Below are 21,580 nucleotides of genomic sequence, written 5' to 3' on the forward strand. Positions count from 1 at the left end.
TGAGATAATTTCCTTTTTGTAGATCATTATAGATTGTTGGTTTTTTTTTGTGTATTCGACTCATATAACTTTTTGGCTATTGCCTGTTCCTCCTTATGGAGTGATTTTCTGTTTATTGCCTTATGTCCTATGCTAATACCCTATAGGTGCTTGAATATATCTTAGATAGATTTTGTAGCCACTTTCTTTAATCACTCTGTCCTAGAGATAGCAAGGAATTGTTTAAATAAAGGTCTGAGTCAATTGTCACTCCTCTGCATCTGAGTCCTCCTTTTCGCCAAGACATAACACATATGTTTAATGTACCCTAAGATTTTTTTGTTAAAATAAAGCCAATAATGCAATTTTTTGTGGTCCCCTTTATTTCGAAAAATACCGAAAAGTATCTGATAATAACACTAACATAGACAGGAAATTAATTTAAAAAAATAAGTTTTTCCGTCAGTTCTAAAGTGTTCACCATCTATTTTTCTTGCCACATTCGGGGCAAGTGGCACGGATACAGCATTCCGGCGGAATCCAGCTAGTGGCGAGTGTGCGGCAGACAGAGCTCCTATTGACCTCCCTCGGTCGCTCGCAATGAGACAGACAAGTTTGCATGCAGACAGTCGGTCTCGCTCCGACGTGACTCAGCATTTCCCCACCCTAAAAACCCTTGTTCAAGCCTATGTTCCTAGGGGGCATTTGTACATGTCCGTGCTCTCACTCATAAATCCATGCACAGAAACTGAGGACAGAGTTGTCTTTTTTTTTCCCCCCAGCCTGCGATGATTTAGGCACCGCAGACAATAGAGTCCAGACGTCTGTCCTGTTTATCCCGCAGTTGTCTCGCAGAAACAGAGCTCATAGCTGCCATACCTCCACACAGAGCTCTGCATAAATACAGCAGGCGTTGGACTGGCCTCAAACCACCGAGTCTCTTCCTGATGCTGAACAGAAAGACGTGTTTGGTAGCGACCAACAGAAACTTCTGGGAACTGCAACCCTTCCGCTCAATTTGGCACGAGGCTTTCGCACAAGACAGGAGCCAAACACGCTGCACAGTAGCTGATCAGAGTCAAGAACATACAGTGGTGGTCAAAAATGTACATAGACTGGTGAAGAACATAATGTCATGGCTGTCTTGACTTTTCAATCATTTCTACAACTCTTATTTTTTTGTGATAGAGTGATTGGAGTACATACTTGTTGGTCACAAAAAAACATTCATGAAGTTTGGTTCTTTTATGAATTTATTATGGGTCTACTGAAAATGTGACCAAATCTGCTGGGTCAAAAGTATACATACGGCAATGTTAATATTTGGTGACATGTCCCTTAAGGTGCTTTTGGCAGCCATCCACAAGCTTCTGGTTAAATTTTTGACCACTCCTCTTGACAAACTTGGTGCGGTTCAGCTAAATTTGTTGGTTTTCTGACATGGACTTGTTTCTTCAGCATTATCCACACATATTAGAATGGGAAGGCCATTCTAAAACCTTAACTCTAGCCTGATTTAGCCATTCCTTTACCACTCTGACGTGTGTTTGGGGTCATTGTCCTGTTGGAAAACCCAACTGCGCCCAAGACCCAACCTCCGGGCTGATGATTTCAGGATGTCCTGAAGAATTTGGAGGTAATCCTCCTTTTTCATTGTCCCATTTACTCTCTGTAAAGCACCAGTTCCATTGGCAGCAAAACAGGCCCAGAGCATAATACTACCACCACCATGCTTGATGGTAGGAATTTGTGTTCCTGGGATTAAAAGGCCTCACCTTTTCTCCTCCAAACATATTGCTGGGTATTGTGGCCAAACAGCTCAATTTTTGTTTCATCTGACATCACATGAACAAAGATAAGACCTTCGGGAGGGAAGTTATGTGGTTTTAGAATGGCCTTCCCAAAGTCCTGAGTTAAACGTGTGGACAATGCTGAAGAAACAAGTCCATGTCAGAAAACCAACAAATTTAGCTGAACTGCACCAATTTCGTCAAGAAGAGTGGTCAAAAATTCAACCAGAAGCTTGGGGATGGCTACCAAAAGCGCCTTAAAGGCCTACTGAAACCCACTACTACCGACCACGCAGTCTGATAGTTTATACATCAATGATGAAATCTTAACATTGCAACACATGCCAATACGGCCGGGTTAGATTAGTAAAGTGCAATTTTAAATTTCCCGCGAAATATTCTGCTGATAACGTCTCGGTATGATGACGTTTGCGCGTGACGTCACGGATTGTGCGGACGTATTGGGACACCATTGTGGCCAGCTATTAAGTCGTCTGTATTCATCGCAAAATTCCACAGTATTCTGGACATCTGTGTTGGTGAATCTTTTGCAATTTGTTTAATGAACAATGAAGACAGCAAAGAAGAAAGCTGTAGGTGGGAAGCGGTGTATTAGCGGCTGGCTGCAGCAACACAACCAGGAGGACTTTGAGTTGGATAGCAGACGCGCTACCGTGAGTACGCAGCTTTGGCTTCCAGACATTTGATCGCTTGCCCGTACGTGCGTGCCGCTATGTGCATGTCACGTACGTAACTTTGGCTGTATGAACTTTACGGAGGTGAACGATACTTTGGGCTGTGGGATTGAGTGTGTTGTGCGGGTGTTTGAGTTGTATTGGTGGGTTATATGGACGGGAGGGGGGAGGTGTTTGTTATGTGGATTAATTTGTGGCATATTAAATATAAGCCTGGTTGTGTTGTGGCTAATAGAGTAGATATATGTCTTGTGTTTATTTACTGTTTTAGTCATTCCCAGCTGAATATCAGGTCCCACCCGCCTCTCACAGCATCTTCCCTATCTGAATCGCTTCCACTGCCCTCTAGTCCTTCACTCTCACTTTCCTCATCCACAAATCTTTCATCCTCGCTCAAATTCATGGGGTAATCGTCGCTTTCTCGGTCCGAATCGCTCTCGCTGCTGGTGGCCATGATTGTAAACAATGTGCAGATGTGAGGAGCTCCACAACCTGTGGCATCACGCTACTTCCGGTAAAGGCAAGGCTTTTTTTTTATCAGCGACCAAAAGTTGCGAACTTTATCGTCGATGTTCTCTACTAAATCCTTTCAGCAAAAATATGGCAATATCGCGAAATGATCAAGTATGACACATAAAATGGACCTGCTATCCCCGTTTAAATAAGAACATTTCATTTCAGTAGGCCTTTAAAGAAGTGCATGACTACTGACTGCATCTGAAGTAAACAAGCTACAAGAACACCTTGGTTATATAAATCATATTACGAAAAATGTGCCAAAAAGGAGGGGATTTAAAAGGAGTGACTTGAGGATAATTAAATCCCACGTTTGGACCCGAGTATTCTATGTTGGCCCGCAAGGTTCAAGTGTCAATACAAGGCTCTGCCAATATGTTTACAGTGGTCCAAGTTCCTTGATTCAACAGGAGTACTCTTGTGTTTTTAGGAATTTGCTGCAAAAATGTTTATCTCCACAGGTTTTGAACTGAACTCGGGGGGCCCGGAATGGTGTCGTTCCCAGGGCCGGATTCGGTGTAGAGGTTTAGCTCTGAGCATCCCTATCTCTCTTTAGTAGTGTTGGCAACCGTATATAACTCATGGGAAATGTCAAAGTTTTCCAAAATTTTTTTCTTTCCTGGCTGACAATGAGCATAATTAACAAAAGTATTGTCTTGAAGCAAATTGAGGCAAAGTGCAGTACCTGGCTGCAACCAGCAGAGGCGCTGTTGCTGCTATCTCTACTAGTTTATGATCCAAAGAAGATAGCTTCCTTCATGCTAAATTACACAGGCATGAAAACAGGAAATCAAAATATTTTGAACAAAACAATGGATTAGTTGATAAATGTTCCCCCTTTGTATATCAAAGAAACTGAGTTAAATGTCAAATTTCTCACACGGGTAGTCTTATATCTGTTAGGACGGGGGTCAGCAACCTGCGGCTCTTTAGCGCCGCCCTAGTGGCTCCCTGGAGCATTTTTAAAAAAGGATGGAAAATAATATGTTTTCTGTTTGAGGACAAACATGACACAAACCTTCCCAATTGTTACAAAGCCCACTGTTTGATATATTTAATAAATAAGTATTTAATGAACATCGTTTTGTCCTACTAATTTCGGCGGTTCTTGAACTCACCATAGTGTGGACTGTGACGCAACAGTTTGTTTACATGTAAAATCTTCCACTCCTTCTTTGACTCATTTTGTCCACCAAAAGTTTTATACTGTGCGTGAATGCACAAAGGTGCGCTTTGTTGATGTTATTGACTTGTTGGAGTGCTAATCAGGCTATTTAGGCTAGCTGGATGTGCATATTGCATCGTTAAGCCTCATTTTTAGGTATATTTGAGCTCATTTAATTTCCTTTACTATTATCCTCTTTGTATACAACTTAGTTTTGCATGTCTCATGACACATTATCTGTATGTAATATTGGCTGCATTTCAGATAAGTTTTTTGTGTGCCATGTTGTTCCAGACCACAGCAAACATTACCTAGCTTGCCAAAGCTTGAAATGAATCTATTAAAAGAAGACGTTTCCTTTATCTTGGACACACACATCTGTACCTTTTTGGCCATTCAAAGCCAGTAATTTCCAGGAGTTATCTCACCTTCTAAGTAGCCTCTGATTTACTAAAGGTTTCTAAAATGTGTAGAATAAATATTAAATTTCAACATTTCTGTCAACGAAGATTTGCTTTAGCCTACGACACATAGTCATTTTGATAGTAGGCTATTATAGCTAATATAGACACTTACGTCATGTGTTGCCTTCATTATAAGACTTTTGAAGTCATTTTGATAGTAGGCTAGTATAGCTAATATAGACACTTACGTCATGTGTTGCCTTCATTATAAGACTTTTGAAGTCATTTTGATAGTAGGCTAGCATAACTGATATAGACACTTACATCATGTGTTGCCTTCATTATAAGACTTTTGAAGTAATTTTGATAGTAGGCTAGCATAACTGATATAGACACTTACATCATGTGTTGCCTTCATTATAAGACTTTTGAAGTCATTTTGATAGTAGGCTAGCACAACTGATATAGACACTTACATCATGTGTTGCCTTCATTATAAGACTTTTGAAGTAATTTTGATAGTAGGCTAGCATAACTGATATAGACACTTACATCATGTGTTGCCTTCATTATAAGACTTTTGAAGTACTTTTGGTAGTAGGCTACTATATCAATCAATCAATCAATCAATGTTTATTTATATAGCCCTAAATCACAAGTGTCTCAAAGGGCTGTACAAGCCACAACGACATCCTCGGTACAGAGCTGATACTATAGCTGATATAGACACTTACATCATGTGTTGCCATCATTATAACACTTATATAAGACTTTTATAGTCATTTTGATAGTAGGCTATTATAGCTAATCTAGAAACTTACGTCATGTGTTGACTTCATTATAAGACTTTTGAAGTCATTTTGATAGTAGGCTAATATAGCTAATATAGACACTTACATCATGTGTTGCCTTCATTACGACTTTTGAAGTAATTTTGATTGTAGGCTATTATAGCTAATATAGACACTTACATCATGTGTTGCCTTCATTATAACACTTATATAAGACTTTTAAAGTAATTTTGATAGTAGGCTATTATAGCTAATATAGACACTTACATCATGTGTTGCCTTCATTATAAGACTTTTGAAGTAATTTTGATAGTAGGCTAGTATAGCTAATATAGACACTTACGTCATGTGTTGCCTTCATTATAAGACTTTTGAACTCATTTTGATAGTAGGCTAGTATAGCTGATATAGACATTTACATCATGTGTTGCCTTCATTATAAGACTTTTGAAGTAATTTTGATAGTAGGCTAGTATAGCTTGATATAGACACATCTTAAAATTTTCCTGAGGGAACTCTCCTGAAGGAATCAATAAAGTACTATCTATCTATCTATCATGTGTTGCCTTCATTATAAGACTTTTGAAGTAATTTTGGTAGTAGGCTACTATAGCTGATATAGACACTTACATCATGTGTTGCCTTCATTATAACACTTATATAAGACTTTTATAGTCATTTTGATAGTAGGCTATTATAGCTAATCTAAAAACTTACGTCATGTGTTGACTTCATTATAAGACTTTTGAAGTCATTTTGATAGTAGGCTAATATAGCTAATATAGACACTTACATCATGTGTTGCCTTCATTACGACTTTTGAAGTAATTTTGATAGTAGGCTATTATAGCTGATATAGACACTTACATCATGTGTTGCCTTCATTATAACACTTATATAAGACTTTTAAAGTAATTTTGATAGTAGGCTATTATAGCTGATATCAAATCAAATCAAATCAACTTTATTTATAAAGCACATTTAAAATTTACCACAGGGGTAACCAAAGAGCTGTACAATGGGCCGGTTAAAAATAATACGAGAACCGAGCAAACACAACACAACACAAACAGAACACGATATAGACACTTACATCATGTGTTGCCTTCATTATAACACTTATATAAGACTTTTATAGTCATTTTGATAGTAGGCTATTATAGCTAATATAGACACTTACATCATGTGTTGCCTTCATTATAAGACTTTTGAAGTAATTGTGATAGTAGGCTATTATAGCTGATATAGACACTTACATCATGTGTTGCCTTCATTATAACACTTATATAAGACTTTTAAAGTCATTTTGATAGTAGGCTATTATATCTGTTATAGACACTTACATCATGTGTTGCCATCATTATAACACTTTATAAGACTTTTATAGTCATTTTGATAGTAGGCAATTATAGCTGATATAGACACTTACATCATGTGTTGCCTTCATTATAACACTTATATAAGACTTTTATAGTCATTTTGATAGTAGGCAATTATAGCTGATATAGACACTTACATCATGTGTTGCCTTCATTATAACACTTACATAAGACTTTTAAAGTCATTTTGATAGTAGGCTATTATAGCTGATATAGACACTTACATCATGTGTTGCCTTCATTATAAGACTCATATACGGCCTTTCATTATTTTCCGCTCCGGACAGATTTGTTTTTTGTATTTTTGGTCCAACATGGCTCTTTCAACGTTTTGGATTGCCGACCCCTGTGTTAGGAGTACCCCTCTCAGGCCGCATACCCGTCCCTGACTGACAAGTGGTGACAACCCCCAGCCAACCCCCCACCCTCTCGCTGCCCGAGAGTTGGCACACTGGCCCGTCTCCAAACACAGGATTGAGTGATGAAGTAGTGAAGGCGTCTGTAATGGAAGACGTATGGGGACTAAGAGGGGGTTTGGGGGGGTGGGGGTGGGGGGGTGGGGTACCGCCCACACACTATGTGGTGCCCGGGCCAAGCGGTGAAAGATGGAGTCATTCAATTACCCCCTGAGAGGGGATACAATGAGCCTGACAATCACATTGAAGCATACGCATGTGTTTACCTTAACGGTGCGGTGGTGCTTGCGGGAGGGCTGGCAGCGCATGTTGCTGGTGTTGCAGCATCCCGTGCAGCGCTTCACCTCCACGCAGGGCGGCCATATCAGGAAGTTGGCCGACGTGGGATCCACCTGGCTCCTGGGAATCTCGTAGATCACCGTCCGCGTCTTGCACACCGCCGGGACCGCCTCCTCGACTAAGGGGGGGAGGGGGGGATTGCAAGGTGAGTTGAAGGGCGGAGTTAATTGAGCCCTGGGTATCAAACCGTTCCAATGCATGCTGATATATTGCTGTAATTTGCACTTTTCACTCTCAGCTGCTGGCTGCATTCCTTCGCCGGCTATTATTTGATGAGTCACTCAGTAAAGGAAGCGGCCTGTCTTACCTCAGATCACGCCCGACATGGCTATTCAGAAGACACCTACATTATAATGCTTATCTTGTACACAACATGGACTCCAACTTGTTTACTAACCTTTTTTATGGCTATTGCAACTCAAAGGGAATAACCTTTTTTTTTTGCCAGAGCAATAACAAAATCTCACATTTTTTATAAAAAAAATGTGTGTTCATCTTATATTTATTCATTGGTTTGAATTTATTTCCAACATACATGCAGTTACAACACGGTGCATCGCATACTGTATTTCCAATTTGTCATTTAATGACCGGAAAGGAATATTTCAGTAGGCGTTTATTTCTAGTGCAGTTTGTTTTTAAATACTATTTGAAGGTATTTTGACAAAAAGACAGGATTTTTGTGTTTTACGACTGGCAACATTTAAAGTAGACATAGACAAACTTTATTGATCCACAAGGGAAATTGTTCCACACAGTAGCTCAGTTACAAAGGATGGAAGTGAAGTGAAGTGAATTTTATTTATATAGCGCTTTTCTCTAGTGACTCAAAGCGCTTTACATAGTGAAACCCAATATCTAAGTTACATTTAAACCAGTGTGGGTGGCACTGGGAGCAGGTGGGTAAAGTGTCTTGCCCAAGGACACAACGGCAGTGACTAGGTTTTGCAGAAGCGGGGATCGAACCTGGAACCCTCAAGTTGCTGGCACGGCCACTCTACCAACCTTCTATAGATCTGCCTCCTAAAAAAGTAAATTTAAATTAATATAATATAATAATATAATACATCAGTATATATTATATACTGTATATATAATATGTAAATATTACATATGTTGTATTTTATATTGCTACTATGGTGCATTTTTAGTCTACTTTATACTTTTTTGTTTTCGCCCGCTTTTTGTGCCCTTGTGTGCATTATCCTTTCCATCCTTTCATTCATTTCATTCATTTGCATTTATTCATTTATTTCAGGCAATGACATTGAAAAAAAAAAAGGTACAAGGTAGACAACACGTAATAACATGCATTATATTCATTTAAGTTATTATGTGTTGTCTACCTTGTACTTTTTTTTGGAAAGGATAAGGATGGAAAGGATAATGCACACAAGGGCACAAAAAGAGGACGAAAACAAAAGGTATAAAGTATACTAAAAATGTACCATAGTAGCAATATAAAATAGAACATATGTAATATTGACATATTATATATACAGTATATGATATATACTGATATATTATATTATTATATTAATTTAAATGTACTTTTTTTAGGAAGCAGATCTCCACTGAAATCATCTTTATGCTATTTTGTGATCATTTGTAATTTAATATGAGAATAGAGTAGACTCACTTTATTTTCATTGTCATTGTTAACAATGGAATTAAAAACCATCCATCTGTGCAAAAAAAAAATATGAATGAGTAATAAAAAAAAAGTCACACGCACACTTCCTCACATTCAAAACATTGCATTTTAGTATTAAATTGATTGGTAAAAAGTGCAATGCAAAAACTTTTTTTTAAACGCGCCGCTATTGGCGCTACACATATCACGGTACTCGCACATCCTTAAAAATTGTATGTGGTCCGGATTTTATCAGCTTTTATTAGTCAGACTAACAATTAATCAAAGCAACAGAATATAAATCAAAGTTGTTTTCTGATTGAAGTGATCAAATTAATAAATTTTGCAGTTTAAGAGAGTTGAAGCATATATTTGTTGACCCTTTGGTAAGCTACTGGTTCAAGACCACTGGACTAAAGTCTTCCTAGACCACTTCCTGTATGGCTAAGAGGCCTACTACTTTTTAGTTTTGCCCATACAGCTCTCTGATTGTGCAACATTTGACTCAGAATTATTGCAGAGTTACTTTTGTTTTCAAGCTTTTTCCCTTTGAACTCCTGCCAGCTATAGTGGAAGCTTAAAGGGGAACTGCACTTTTTTGGGAATTTTGCCTATCATTCACAATCATTATGAAAGACATGACAACAGATGGAGTTTTTTTATGCATTGTAATTATTAAATAAAGGTCCGTTTACAGCGGAGCCCATAAAATCCGACAAATAACCATTCAAAAAGCCCCAACAATACTCAATTTACATTTCGTGACTTGAATATTAACCAAGTTTTAGTGATATTGTTATTACAAACCCTAACGCAGACAAACTATTTAGAGCGGTGCCGTGATCACTTGCGGGTGTGCCCATGTTTACATCAACTAATCAGCTGCTTCCTCGCTTCCTTGCTCCCTGTAAGTTTATTCCAGATCATAAATCATACATCTCACCTGCACAGAAGAAGTTTGAGTAGGTATACCGACATGTTGGCACACTTTGACTGCCATCTAGGACCTGGGACTGCCGAGAACGACGTGAAAAGCGCTTGTTAGCGAGAATTATATATTATTCTTCACCTAAATGGGAATATACGAACATCCGAGCAGTCGGCATCCTACTGACAGCAGACCTTGTACAGTCAGTGGTGTTTTATTATGTTTGTTGGCTCTCATAAAGTCTGCAGTGGGCAGAAATCAGTGATATATATACGTTGGTATGCATTTTTGGAATTAATGCGTATGCTTAAAAAAGTCAAAATATGTAAAAATTATTATAAATGTGCTTGTTACTACATTACATATATACTTACATCATGTATATAAAACCCAATGGAGGTGTTTGGATGTTTTTTAGGGGCTCGACAGGCAGAATTGAACGGCTCCCATAGGCTCCATTGTAAGCAGACTTTTGATCGAATGTATTTAATATTTAGAATGCATTAAAAATATCAATTTTTCAACATGTCATAATGATTGTGAATGATAGGCAAAATTCCCCAAAAAAGTGCAGCTCCCCTTTAACAGCAGTGTTATTATTGTATATACTGTACAGCAGTGGTCCCCAACCTTTTTGTAGCTGGGGACCGGTCAACGCTTGAAAATTTGTCCCACGGACCAGGGGGTGTGGGGGGGGGGGGGGGTAGTAAAAAAACTTTTTTTTTTTTTTTTTTTTTGTCAATAAGAAATACAATCATGTGTGCTTACAGACTGTATCCCTGCAGACTGTATTGATTTATATTGATATATAATGTATATATTGTGTTTTTTATCTTGATTTAATAAAAAAATAAAAATAAAAAAAAGTTGTTTTTTTGGGGGTTTTTTGTTTTTGTTTTTTTAATTTCTTGTGCGGCCGCGGTCCGGTACCAATCGGTCTACGGACCGGTACCGGGCCGCGGACCGGTGGTTGGGGACCACTGCTGTACAGGCCTCGAGGGCAGACTTTAGGGGAGTACAATTAAGAAAACATTTTTTTTCAAACCTGCAAGTGGAATATACTTTCAGTTTTTATGCTGGGGGACTAAACGGTCTGGGTTGAGCAGTAAACGGCAAAAAAAATCAGTTTTCCAGAGAGTCAGGGAGCCCCCAAAACGTATTTTGGTTCTCTCAGGGCAGATACGCTGTGCCACACTTTGAAAACCCATGAGCTCAAGTGAAGGAAAGACATCTTGAGATCTATTTGGACTTCTTCCAACATATACTCAATGCACTTTAGAAGCATGTCGATGAAATATGACCGAATGAAATCTTCCTTTCAAGTGCGGTGCCGTTGGGAACACACACTTCACATACACACACACACACACACGCTCACACTCCATGGCACTCTGTGCATCTCGATCAGATATCATAGCGCATGGCATTTTATGAAGAAATCTGACAGAACACCTGGCGAGCTGCAACTTGAAGCCTGAATGTCTGGAATTTCCACACTCAAGGACATATTCCCTTCCTGACGCGTGTCTAGCATCTTGGAAGCCCTCCGGACAATCAAAAAGTGCATCCTCACGCACCAGCCCAAGCGCTTCATCACGACATAAATGCTGGGAGCACGCCCTAATTTAAACGGCGTGAAAACGCCACTAAATATTAGATTGGATTGAAATGAGCGTTACGTTTCACTTCATTTAAGAGGACATGAAAATGAAGTGCATGGAGTCACTTATTTATTATTTGTAACTTTCTTACCGCATAAAGTCAAATAAAGCCAAATAAACTATAGATATTTGTTGAATATTTTTTCTAAATTGTTTAAATTTTTATTTTATTAAAAAAACATTTTCAATGGTAACATTTACAAAGCCTATGTGAAGAACGAAGAGGATGTTAAGTTTGATCCAAATCAACAAATTAAATTAGGAACCTAAAAAAAAAAAAAAAAATTGATTAGATTTTTGACACACTGTATATACTGTAAGGCAGGGGTCCCCAAACTTTTTGACTCAGGGGCCGCATTGGGTTAAAACAATTTGGCCCCATATATAGGCTTGTAGGGATGATATACCATCTTGTGTTTTTTCCTGGCCTAACAAATATATATATATATATATATATATATATATATATATATATATATATATATATATATATATATATATATATATATATATGTATATGTATATATATATATATGTATATATCTATGTGCTTCTCCTGACCTAACATACATATATATATATATATATATATATATATATATATATATATATATATATATATATATATATATATATATATATATATATATATATATATGTGTGTGTGTGCAGCTGAGCTAGGCTTCAGCACCCCCCGCGACTCCAAAAGGGACAAGCGGTAGAAAATGGATGGATGGATATATATATATATATATATATATATATATATATATATATATATATATATATATATATATATATATATATATATATATATATATATATATATATATATATATACATACGTTAGGTCAGGAAAAAACACAACAGAGGCAATTTCATCCCTACAAGCCTGTTTTTGCAGGTTTCTCTGCTCTTCAGGGGATTTTTCTGAAGAAACAGGCTTGTAGGGATTAAATAGCCTCTGTGTTTTTTCCTAACTTAACGTATATTCCGCTCTACCCAGGTATTGAGCACCGTATAACGGATAATCCACAGAAGCCTCGACTATATATATATATATATATATATATATATATATATATATATATATATATATATATATATATATATATATATATATATATGTATTCCTCGGCACTAATTGACTGAAAGAGGGCGCAATTGCTGCTGATGATGTCACGTTATCGATGGGAAAAAAATGCATTTTTAGACTATATAATTTGCCTGAGCGCTAGGAGACAGAGTAACAAGCGGTAGAAAATGGATTAGAAAGGACTTTAAAAAGTTAAAATTTAATTGATTTTTTTTACATTTTAAATTAAAAAAAATAACACATTTTATTTTAATTTTTTTTTTATTTTTAAACTTGGGGTTTCCCACGGGCCGTAGTTTGGGGACCTCTGCTGTAAGGGTTTGAAATTATTAAATGAGATTGGGCTTGGTACATGCATGTAACAAGGACAATCTGGATTGAATCCAGTTGACTGATTACACCAAGATCCAGATTTTCTATGGTGAAAATGGCTAAAAACACATTGATCTTTTTAATAACATAAATGTGAATTCAAATTAAAATGTGACAACATCCGACGTGTGGAAGCACGACGGATGATACCAACAATAATAATAGAGTAGAAATGTGTCTTACCGATGCTCCTCTTGCGACGACTGTGTAGCTGCGAGCTCTTCAGGTCGCTATAGTAACCAGGGTGACGGGAGTGGTTCTTGGGGTGATGGTGGTTGTTGTGGTGTTTGTGGTGCCTGGGCCCCTCGATAACATCGTTTCCCGTACCTCGTCAAAACAGGAGACAGTCACGTTACTAACGGCCCACTCGTGGCTGGAAATTCAAGATTTAATGGTCTCAATCCGCCATTGATGTTTTTTTAAATATGCTTAGTCACACCACTCCTAATGAGATGCTAGATTCCTACGACTGAGAATACCCTAAAGGGCTTTTGGGTTGCCTCCATGCATGCATTTCAATTCCAGTGCTTCATGGCTAAGGGCCGATATGACATTACAGCAATAGTTTGGAAGAAACTCATTTATGTCCTTCAAATTTAGCATTAAAAATGTTAAATATATATAAATATTTTCCATAGAAATACAGTTTACGCTCATAATTTGTACATTTCCACTAAAGTGGATGGTAATTGCTGGGATGTACTAAATTTCACACTTGGTGCGCTCTATTCGAATTCTCAATGAAATGAATCAGCACCAACTTGGTTGAAAAAAGATTGCCGCCATCAAGCAGAAATCGTTTCTCGGGACACAGGCCGGACTTAACAGGCACCGTAATGTATTTTTCCCCACGCTATGAGCCCTGTGCTTTATACAATGCTGTGGCTAATTTATGGATTTTTTGGGGGTTCACAAGCTTCACCGATTAAACTCCATCCATCCATCCATCCATTTTCTACCGCTTGTGCCTTTCGGGGTCGCGGGGGGAGCTTAAATCGAACACACTCACACAATCATTTAGGTAGCCATTTGGTGCGTTGTGGACTCACCCTTAGTTAGCCATTTGGTGCGTTGTGGACTCACCCTTATCAACACGGAATCCAAAAGACTCAACTTCATAGCCTAAAACGATCGGACACGCCAGCGGAAAAACAAAACGGTGCCACTAACGGGCTCTGAATGTGTTCCAATTTGTGTCTGTATTTAGGTTCTGTATTTCAAACTGTATGTGTGTAAACAATAATCTGTGTATCTCTGTCAGATTTGTGCCCTGTTGGGTACCTGGAACCCAGTGGTGGGCCAGCAAGGCCTTCTCTGCTGGCCTAACATAACCAGAAATCATGATCATAATTAAAGATGCAAGTAATTTTTAATTTACTTTCCCTAAAGTTTTTATCCAATCAGAATTCAGCTAGCTTATGTTGCTATGCTCTACGAAATTTGCCCGGAGCCTTCAGAACCAACAATGCAGGCGTCTATGCACTGTAAGTGAATGGACACATACAGTTGATAGACAATTGCGATAGCCAATCAGATCACGAGTTGTTGTCAGTAAGGCCTTCTAGCTGGGCTAACGCTGTGATTGGATACTCACATGGGAGTCCCAAGTGAGTATCCAATCACAAGTTGCGAAAACTGGAAATGGCACCGGAACCATACGAGCCATAGAAAACCACATAAAACTCATCGGTACAATAACCACGAAGATAAAGTGTTGGTCTTATACCTAGTAATCCACTGGGGAATACAATGCATGTTTAGCGGGCGGTGCGCGCTGCCGCGAAGGAAATCAACCGACTACTGCGAGCAGTACCACTGGCTTTATTGGCTACAAATTGTGAGTTCAAATATTTGAATTTCTTTATTTTTTAATGTACATTTGTTTTACACAAGTCTTTTAATTTTGACAGTACCACGTAAGGAATATTTTAATTGCTGAAGCGGGTTTATTGAATGTTAAATGCGCCGAAAAATAGACAGTTTTGTACACCGTTGAGGGGGTTCAATACTCAGTGGTGTGCAAGTGTGTTTCTGTATAGTATCTCCAGCCGTGTACATGTGGTGACATAAATTACGGTATTTTGAGAGGTGAAGTCCGACTAAGTAGGACATCACTTGAAGGCCTAGGTGAGGAACGCATGGCCCGCCACTGCCAGAACCTGTGCGGTTTCGCCCGTAAGCAGGCAATTAAGACGTTCTGACCAAAGTAATAACTGTATATATAGTTGTAAATATACTTCAGCTCATAAACGTACAATAAAACATGCTTTTATTTCGTCAAAGTAGCATGGGGTAATTTTGCAGCCGTTTTTGATGCACTCCGCCGCTATATTAATGCGATGTTTAGTGACCAGGAGCCGGCAAAATGTACGTCAGAAGATACACAACGACCAAAAATAAACGTATTAGCCTCATTTTGCCAAAATTAATTAACTTTAAACAATTACAGAGAAATTATGAGTTTTGTGTGAAGTATGTCAACAGCCTCCAGTGTATTTGTAATCACTGCGCTATATATGTCTGTGCTTTTACATTGGCTTTTTTGAATATTTTTCATAAGTTTTGCTGTGGTGATTTATTTATCACAACATTGACTTAAATACTGAACTAATCCTGCTTTTAACTGCAATATTTATTAGTTTGGTTTGGATTATTGTTGACACATGCAGAAAAGGTGCAACTTTGAAGCAAAGTTGTTGCCAGGCAAAGTGTATTCATTCACTGTTACTGAGAGTGTGATGTACCATGTTTCCCATGTGTATGTATGCTTTGCTTACTTCGCGCAATAAACTGTTGTTATTGGCATCCAACGTTCCCAGCGAACATTCACCCTTTCTGGGTTGTGGTAAACGTATGCAATTGCTTCCGGCATTTTTTGCGAGTGCCACACGACAGGGCATGTTTACACAGCAAACACTCTTCAATTAAAAGAAATGTATAACGAGGAAGTGTAGTGTCGCTTAGCTGCCGCTTCAAACTGGTACGCAACATGGCGCGCTGTAGTCACGTGACTATCTTTTGACCAATCATTGCGGAGTTCGCTTGAAACCGGGTTCTCCATACAACTCTGGCTGAGACTGAGTCAACAGTGCCTGTGATGGTTGCAACTAGGGCTGCAACAACTAATCGATTAAATTGATTAAAATCAATTATAAAAATAGTTGGCAATTAATTTAGTCATCGATTCGTTGGATCTATGACAGGGGTCACCAACCTTTTTGAAACCAAGAGCTACTTCTTGGGTACTGATTAATGCGAAGGGCTACCATTTTGATACACACTTAAATAAATTGCCAGAAATAGCCAATTTGCTCAATTTACCTTTAACTCTATGTTATTATTAATAATTAATGATATTTACACTTAATTGAACGGTTTAAAAGAGGAGAAAACACGAAAAAAATGACAATTAAATTTTGAAACATAGTTTATCTTCAATTTCGAATCTTTAAAATTCTAAATTCAACCGAAAAAAAGAAGACAAAAACTTTAAAAAAATAATTTATGGAACATCATTAGTAATTTTTCCTGATTAAGATTAATTTTAGAATTTTGATGACATGTTTTAAATAGGTTAAAATCCAATCTACACTTTGTTAGAATATATAACAAATTGGACCAAGCTATATTTCTAACAAAGACAAATCATTATTTCTTCTAGATTTTCCAGAACAAAAATTTTAAAATAAATTCAAAAGACTTTGAAATAAGATTTAAATTTGATTCTACAGATTTTCTAGATTTGCCAGAATAATTTTTTTGAATTTTAATCATAATAAGTTGGAAGAAATATTTCACAAATATTCTTCGTCGAAAAAACAGAAGCTAAAATGAAGAATTAAATTACAATTTATTTATTATTATTTACAATTAAAAAAAATACATTTACTTGAACATTGATTTAAATTGTCAGGAAAGAAGAGCAAGGAATTTAAAAGGTAAAAAGGTATATGTGTTTAAAAATCCTAAAATCATTTTTAAGGTTGTATTTTTTCTCTAAATTTGTCTTTCTGAAAGTTATTAGAAGCAAAGTAAAAAAATTAATGAATTTATTTAAACAAGTGAAGACCAAGTCTTTAATATATTTTCTTGGATTTTCAAATTCTATTTGAGTTTTGTCTCTCTTAGAATTAAAAATGTCGGGCAAAGCGAGACCAGATTGCTAGTAAATAAATACAATTTTAAAAATAGAGGCAGCTCACTGGTAAGTGCTGCTATTTGAGCTACTTTTAGAACAGGCCGGCGGGCTACTCATCTGGTCCTTACGGGCTACCTGGTGCCCGCGGGCACCGCGTTGGTGACCCCTGATCTATGATATGCGCATGCGCAGAGGCAATTTTTTAATTTTTAATTTAAAAAAAAAAAAACATTTTTAATAAACCTTTATTTATAAACTGCAACATGTACAAACAGCTGAGAAACAATAATCAAAAGAAGTATGGTGCCAGTATGCTGTTTTTTTTTCAATACAATACTGGAGAGCATAGAAATGTAGTTTGTCTCTTTTGTCCGATTATTAATCGATTAATCGAAGTAATAATCGACAGATTAATCGATTATCAAATTAATCGTTAGTTGCAGCCCTAGTTGCAACTAAGTACTGCACTTAAATATTTTGCATGTTCCAGTGTCATTACAATTAATTTTTTCCTGGTTAAAAGTTGGAAGTTTCCGTAGAATAAATTATGTCACCTATACTGAGGGTCTAACTCAGGGGTCGGCAACCCAAAATATTGAAATAGCCATATTGGACCAATAATACAAAGAAAACAATCTGTCCGGAGCCGCAGAAAATGAAAAGCCTTATATAAGTGTTATAATGAAGGCATATGTCTATATTAGCTGTATTAGCCTACTATCAAAGGCTGACGCAAATCATTAGTAAACTGGAGGCTTCTCACAGGATGAGATAACTCCTGGAAATTACTGGCTCAGATTGGCCAAAGGTATAGATGGGTGTGTCCAAGTTTAAGGAAACGGCAGGCTGTCTTCTTCTAATGGATTTATTACAATCCTTGCAAGCTGGGTAAGGTTTGCTGTGGTCTGGAACAACATGGCACACCAACAACTATCAGAATTGCAGCCACTATTACATACAGATAATGTGTCATGAGACATGCAAATATAAATTAAACACACGGAGGACATAAGTAAAGGAATTTAAATGAGCTCAAATATACCTACAAACGAGACATAATGATGCAATATGTACATACAGCTAGCCTACATAGCATGTTAGCATCGATTAGCTTGCACTGACCAAATATGCCTGATTAGCACTCCAACCATTCAATGTCATCAACAAAGCTCACCTTTGTGCATTCACGCACAGCATAAAACGTTTGGTGGACAAAATGAGACAAAGGAGGAGCGGCATAAGACACGTCTTTCTGTGGCAGCATCGGAGAAAGTTGTGCATGTAAACAAACTACGATGAGTTCAAGGATCGCTGAAATTAGTAGGACAAAACGGTGCTTGCCAAATACTCTCATCAGTGCAGCATGTACAACATAAACAGTGGGATTTCTAACAATTAGGAAGGTTATATTAAAACAAAAAATTTACTTTTCCATTTTCACACATCTCTGAAAGCGGTCTAGCGAGCCATTAGGGCAGCGCTAAAGAGCCGCATGCGGTTCTAGAGCCACGGGTTGCCGACCCTCGGTCTAACTGAACGCTTAATTTGGCAGAAACTACCCAGTGACTCAGCAAAACAAGTCGCTTTCGCACACAAAGTGGTCACTCGCCAGGTGGTAATCAGTCGCCATTAACCCCCTGCCTAATGAGTGGTTTCATGTCTCTCATTTAGCCCTAAATGTTTACCTCTGCAATCATCGCAGGCTATGAAGAACTCCATGTTTTGTTCTCTAAATGCTGCCGGCTCAGCTATTTCTCTCTCTCTCTCTCTCTCTCTCTCTCTCTTGCGCTCATCTGATAAAGCTTGTTTTGGTCCCCGCCCTGAATATCACAGCAGACTGGTAATAAAATAATAAAGCACGCTCACATTCGACGCCGGCCTTTCCCAAAGAGCAGAGTCTGAATGTTTGTGCAGTGGGTGGGGTCCGGTCCCCACACCTGCACACTTCACGTAAACTCATTCAACTACATAAACTCCTCATTATCCTGCGCTGCGTGTTCAAACCTAGAGTGTACACCGAGCACAACAAAGCATAGCCACAGGCCAGATATGCAGCACTCATCCAGCGCCCTTTGTGCTCTAACGACTGCCACTTGATGGGATTTCCTCCACTAATGCACCGTGTTTATTGTCTCTGGATGCCTTCTTTACGCCCCCGCCCCGAACTGAAATCTGCCCCGGCGAGAGGACATTTAAAGGCCTATTGAAATGAATTCTTCTTATTTAAACGGGGATAGCAGATCCATTCTATGTGTCATACTTGATCATTTCGCGATATTACCATATTTTTGCCGAAAGGATTTAGTAGAGAACATCGACGATAAAGTTCGCAACTTTTGGTCACTGATAAAAAAAAGCCTTGCCTGTACTGGAAGTAGCGTGACGTCACAGGTTGAAGGGCTCCTCACATTTGTACATTGTTTACACCAGCAGCGAGAGCGATTCGGACCGAGAAAGTGACGATTACCCCATTAATTTGAGCCAGGATGAAAGATTCGTGGATGAAGAAAGTGAGAGTGAAGGACTAGAGTGCAGTGCAGGACGTATCTTTTTTCGCTCTGACCGTAACTTAGGTAAAAGGGCTCATTGGATTACACACTCTCTCCTTTTTCTATTGTGGATCACGGATTTGTATTTTAAACCACCTCGGATACTATATCCTCTTGAAAATGAGAGTTGAGAACGCGAAATGGACATTCACAGTGACTTTTATCCCCACGACAATACATCGGCGAAGCACTTTAGCTACGAAGCTAACGTGATAGCATCGTGCTTAACTGCAGATAGAAACAGAAGAAATAAGCCCCTGACTGGAAGGATAGACAGAAGATCAACAATACTACCAAACTCTGGACCTGTAACCATACGGTTAATGCTGTGCCGCCTGGCGAAGCCTAGCAATGCTGTTGCTAACGACGCCATTGAAGCTAACTTAGCTACGGGACCTCGACAGAGCTATGCTAAAAACATTAGCTCTCCACCTACTCCAGCCCTCATCTGCTCATCAACACCCGTGCTCACCTGCGTTCCAGCGATCGACGGCGCGATGAAGGACTTCACCACGATGATCGGTGCGGTCGGCGGCCCGGGGACGGAGGAAGTCAACCCAGACAGGTGAGGACAGCGGCGCGGCGGCGGACGGCGTTGTAGCTTTCGACGACACCCCGGCCGCCATCAGAGTCGGCAAGAAACATATATTTCCCCAAAAGTTACGTACGTGACATGCACATAGCGGCACGCACGTACGGGCAAGCGATCAAATGTTTGGAAGCCAAAGCTGTACAGCTCAAAGTCCTCCTGGTTGTGTTGCTGTAGCCAGCCGCTAATACACCGATCCCACCTACAGCTTTCTTCTTTGCAGTCTCCATTGTTAATTGAACAAATTGCAAAAGATTCACCAACACAGATGTCCAGAATACTGTGGAATTATGTGGTGAAAACAGACGACTTAAGCTGGCCACCGTGCTATTCCAAAATGTCTGCCTCAACCCGTGACGTCACGCGCAAACGTCATCATACCGAAACGTTTTCAGCCGGAAGTTTCCAGGGAAATTTAAAATTGCACTTCATAAGTTAACCCGGCCGTATTGGCATGTGTTGCAATGTTAAGATTTCATCATTGATGTATAAACTATCAGACTGCGTGGTCGGTAGTAGTGAGTTTCAGTAGGCCTTTAACTTCAAACTATCAGTCAGACAGCCCGTGACCCCGGTCTGCAGAGGAAGTGTCTTACATGTGTGCCCGAAAACACGCCGCTGTCATTTCCCTATGTTATTTTCCTTCCTAACAACCTTTTAAACACCGCGGGTCATTCCCCCCCCCCCCCCAAAAAAAAACCCTCAGGGGTGCCTCCTCTCGCTCGCCTCCTGTCAGGAGGAGAGACAGTTTATGTCAGAGCCTGCAGCAGAACATAAAGAAGTCCTTTTATAAACTGCACAGTCCATTTTTCAGCACCGCAGAACGATCCCTGTGTTGGCTTCTTCCCCCCCCCCTCCCCCCATCTCATTGTCAGCGGGATTGCAAGGGAAAACAGTTGATGTGGTTAGCGGAATGTCGGTAAAGGAGAGCGTTTGAAGGGAGGCGTCCACACTTGTTGGTTAGTGAGTAAAAACAAACGTGGAGGAGCGTTGTCAAAGACTTTTACGACTTGTTAATTACTCGCTCCATTAACTCAAGAAGGGCCCGGGCAACACTAGCATAGCTGTGCGAGCGACCGTACGGACATCCCGGTCACATCTGAACGCCAACATCATGCTGGAATTTACAGATAGATGGCG

General features: G+C 38.9%; 1 protein-coding gene across 2 annotated transcripts in view; it reads right to left on the reverse strand.

The window, feature by feature from the left end:
* Nucleotides 1–21,580, reverse strand: part of pdgfab (platelet-derived growth factor alpha polypeptide b) — a 53,865-nt gene that overhangs the window by 24,124 nt on the left and 8,161 nt on the right. For both annotated transcript variants that reach the window (XR_009824493.1, XM_062036411.1), the window contains exons 3-4: nucleotides 13,348–13,491; nucleotides 7,402–7,592 (exon numbers count right to left, since the gene is read on the reverse strand). Coding sequence is in view for 1 of the 2 variants with exons in the window: in XM_062036411.1 (XP_061892395.1) it covers nucleotides 7,402–7,592; nucleotides 13,348–13,491 (335 nt within the window). In the remaining variant the exon portion in view is untranslated. The remainder of the gene's footprint in view (nucleotides 1–7,401; nucleotides 7,593–13,347; nucleotides 13,492–21,580) is intronic.

Source organism: Entelurus aequoreus, linkage group LG25, assembly GCF_033978785.1.
Source record: "Entelurus aequoreus isolate RoL-2023_Sb linkage group LG25, RoL_Eaeq_v1.1, whole genome shotgun sequence".
NCBI lineage: Eukaryota > Metazoa > Chordata > Actinopteri > Syngnathiformes > Syngnathidae > Entelurus > Entelurus aequoreus.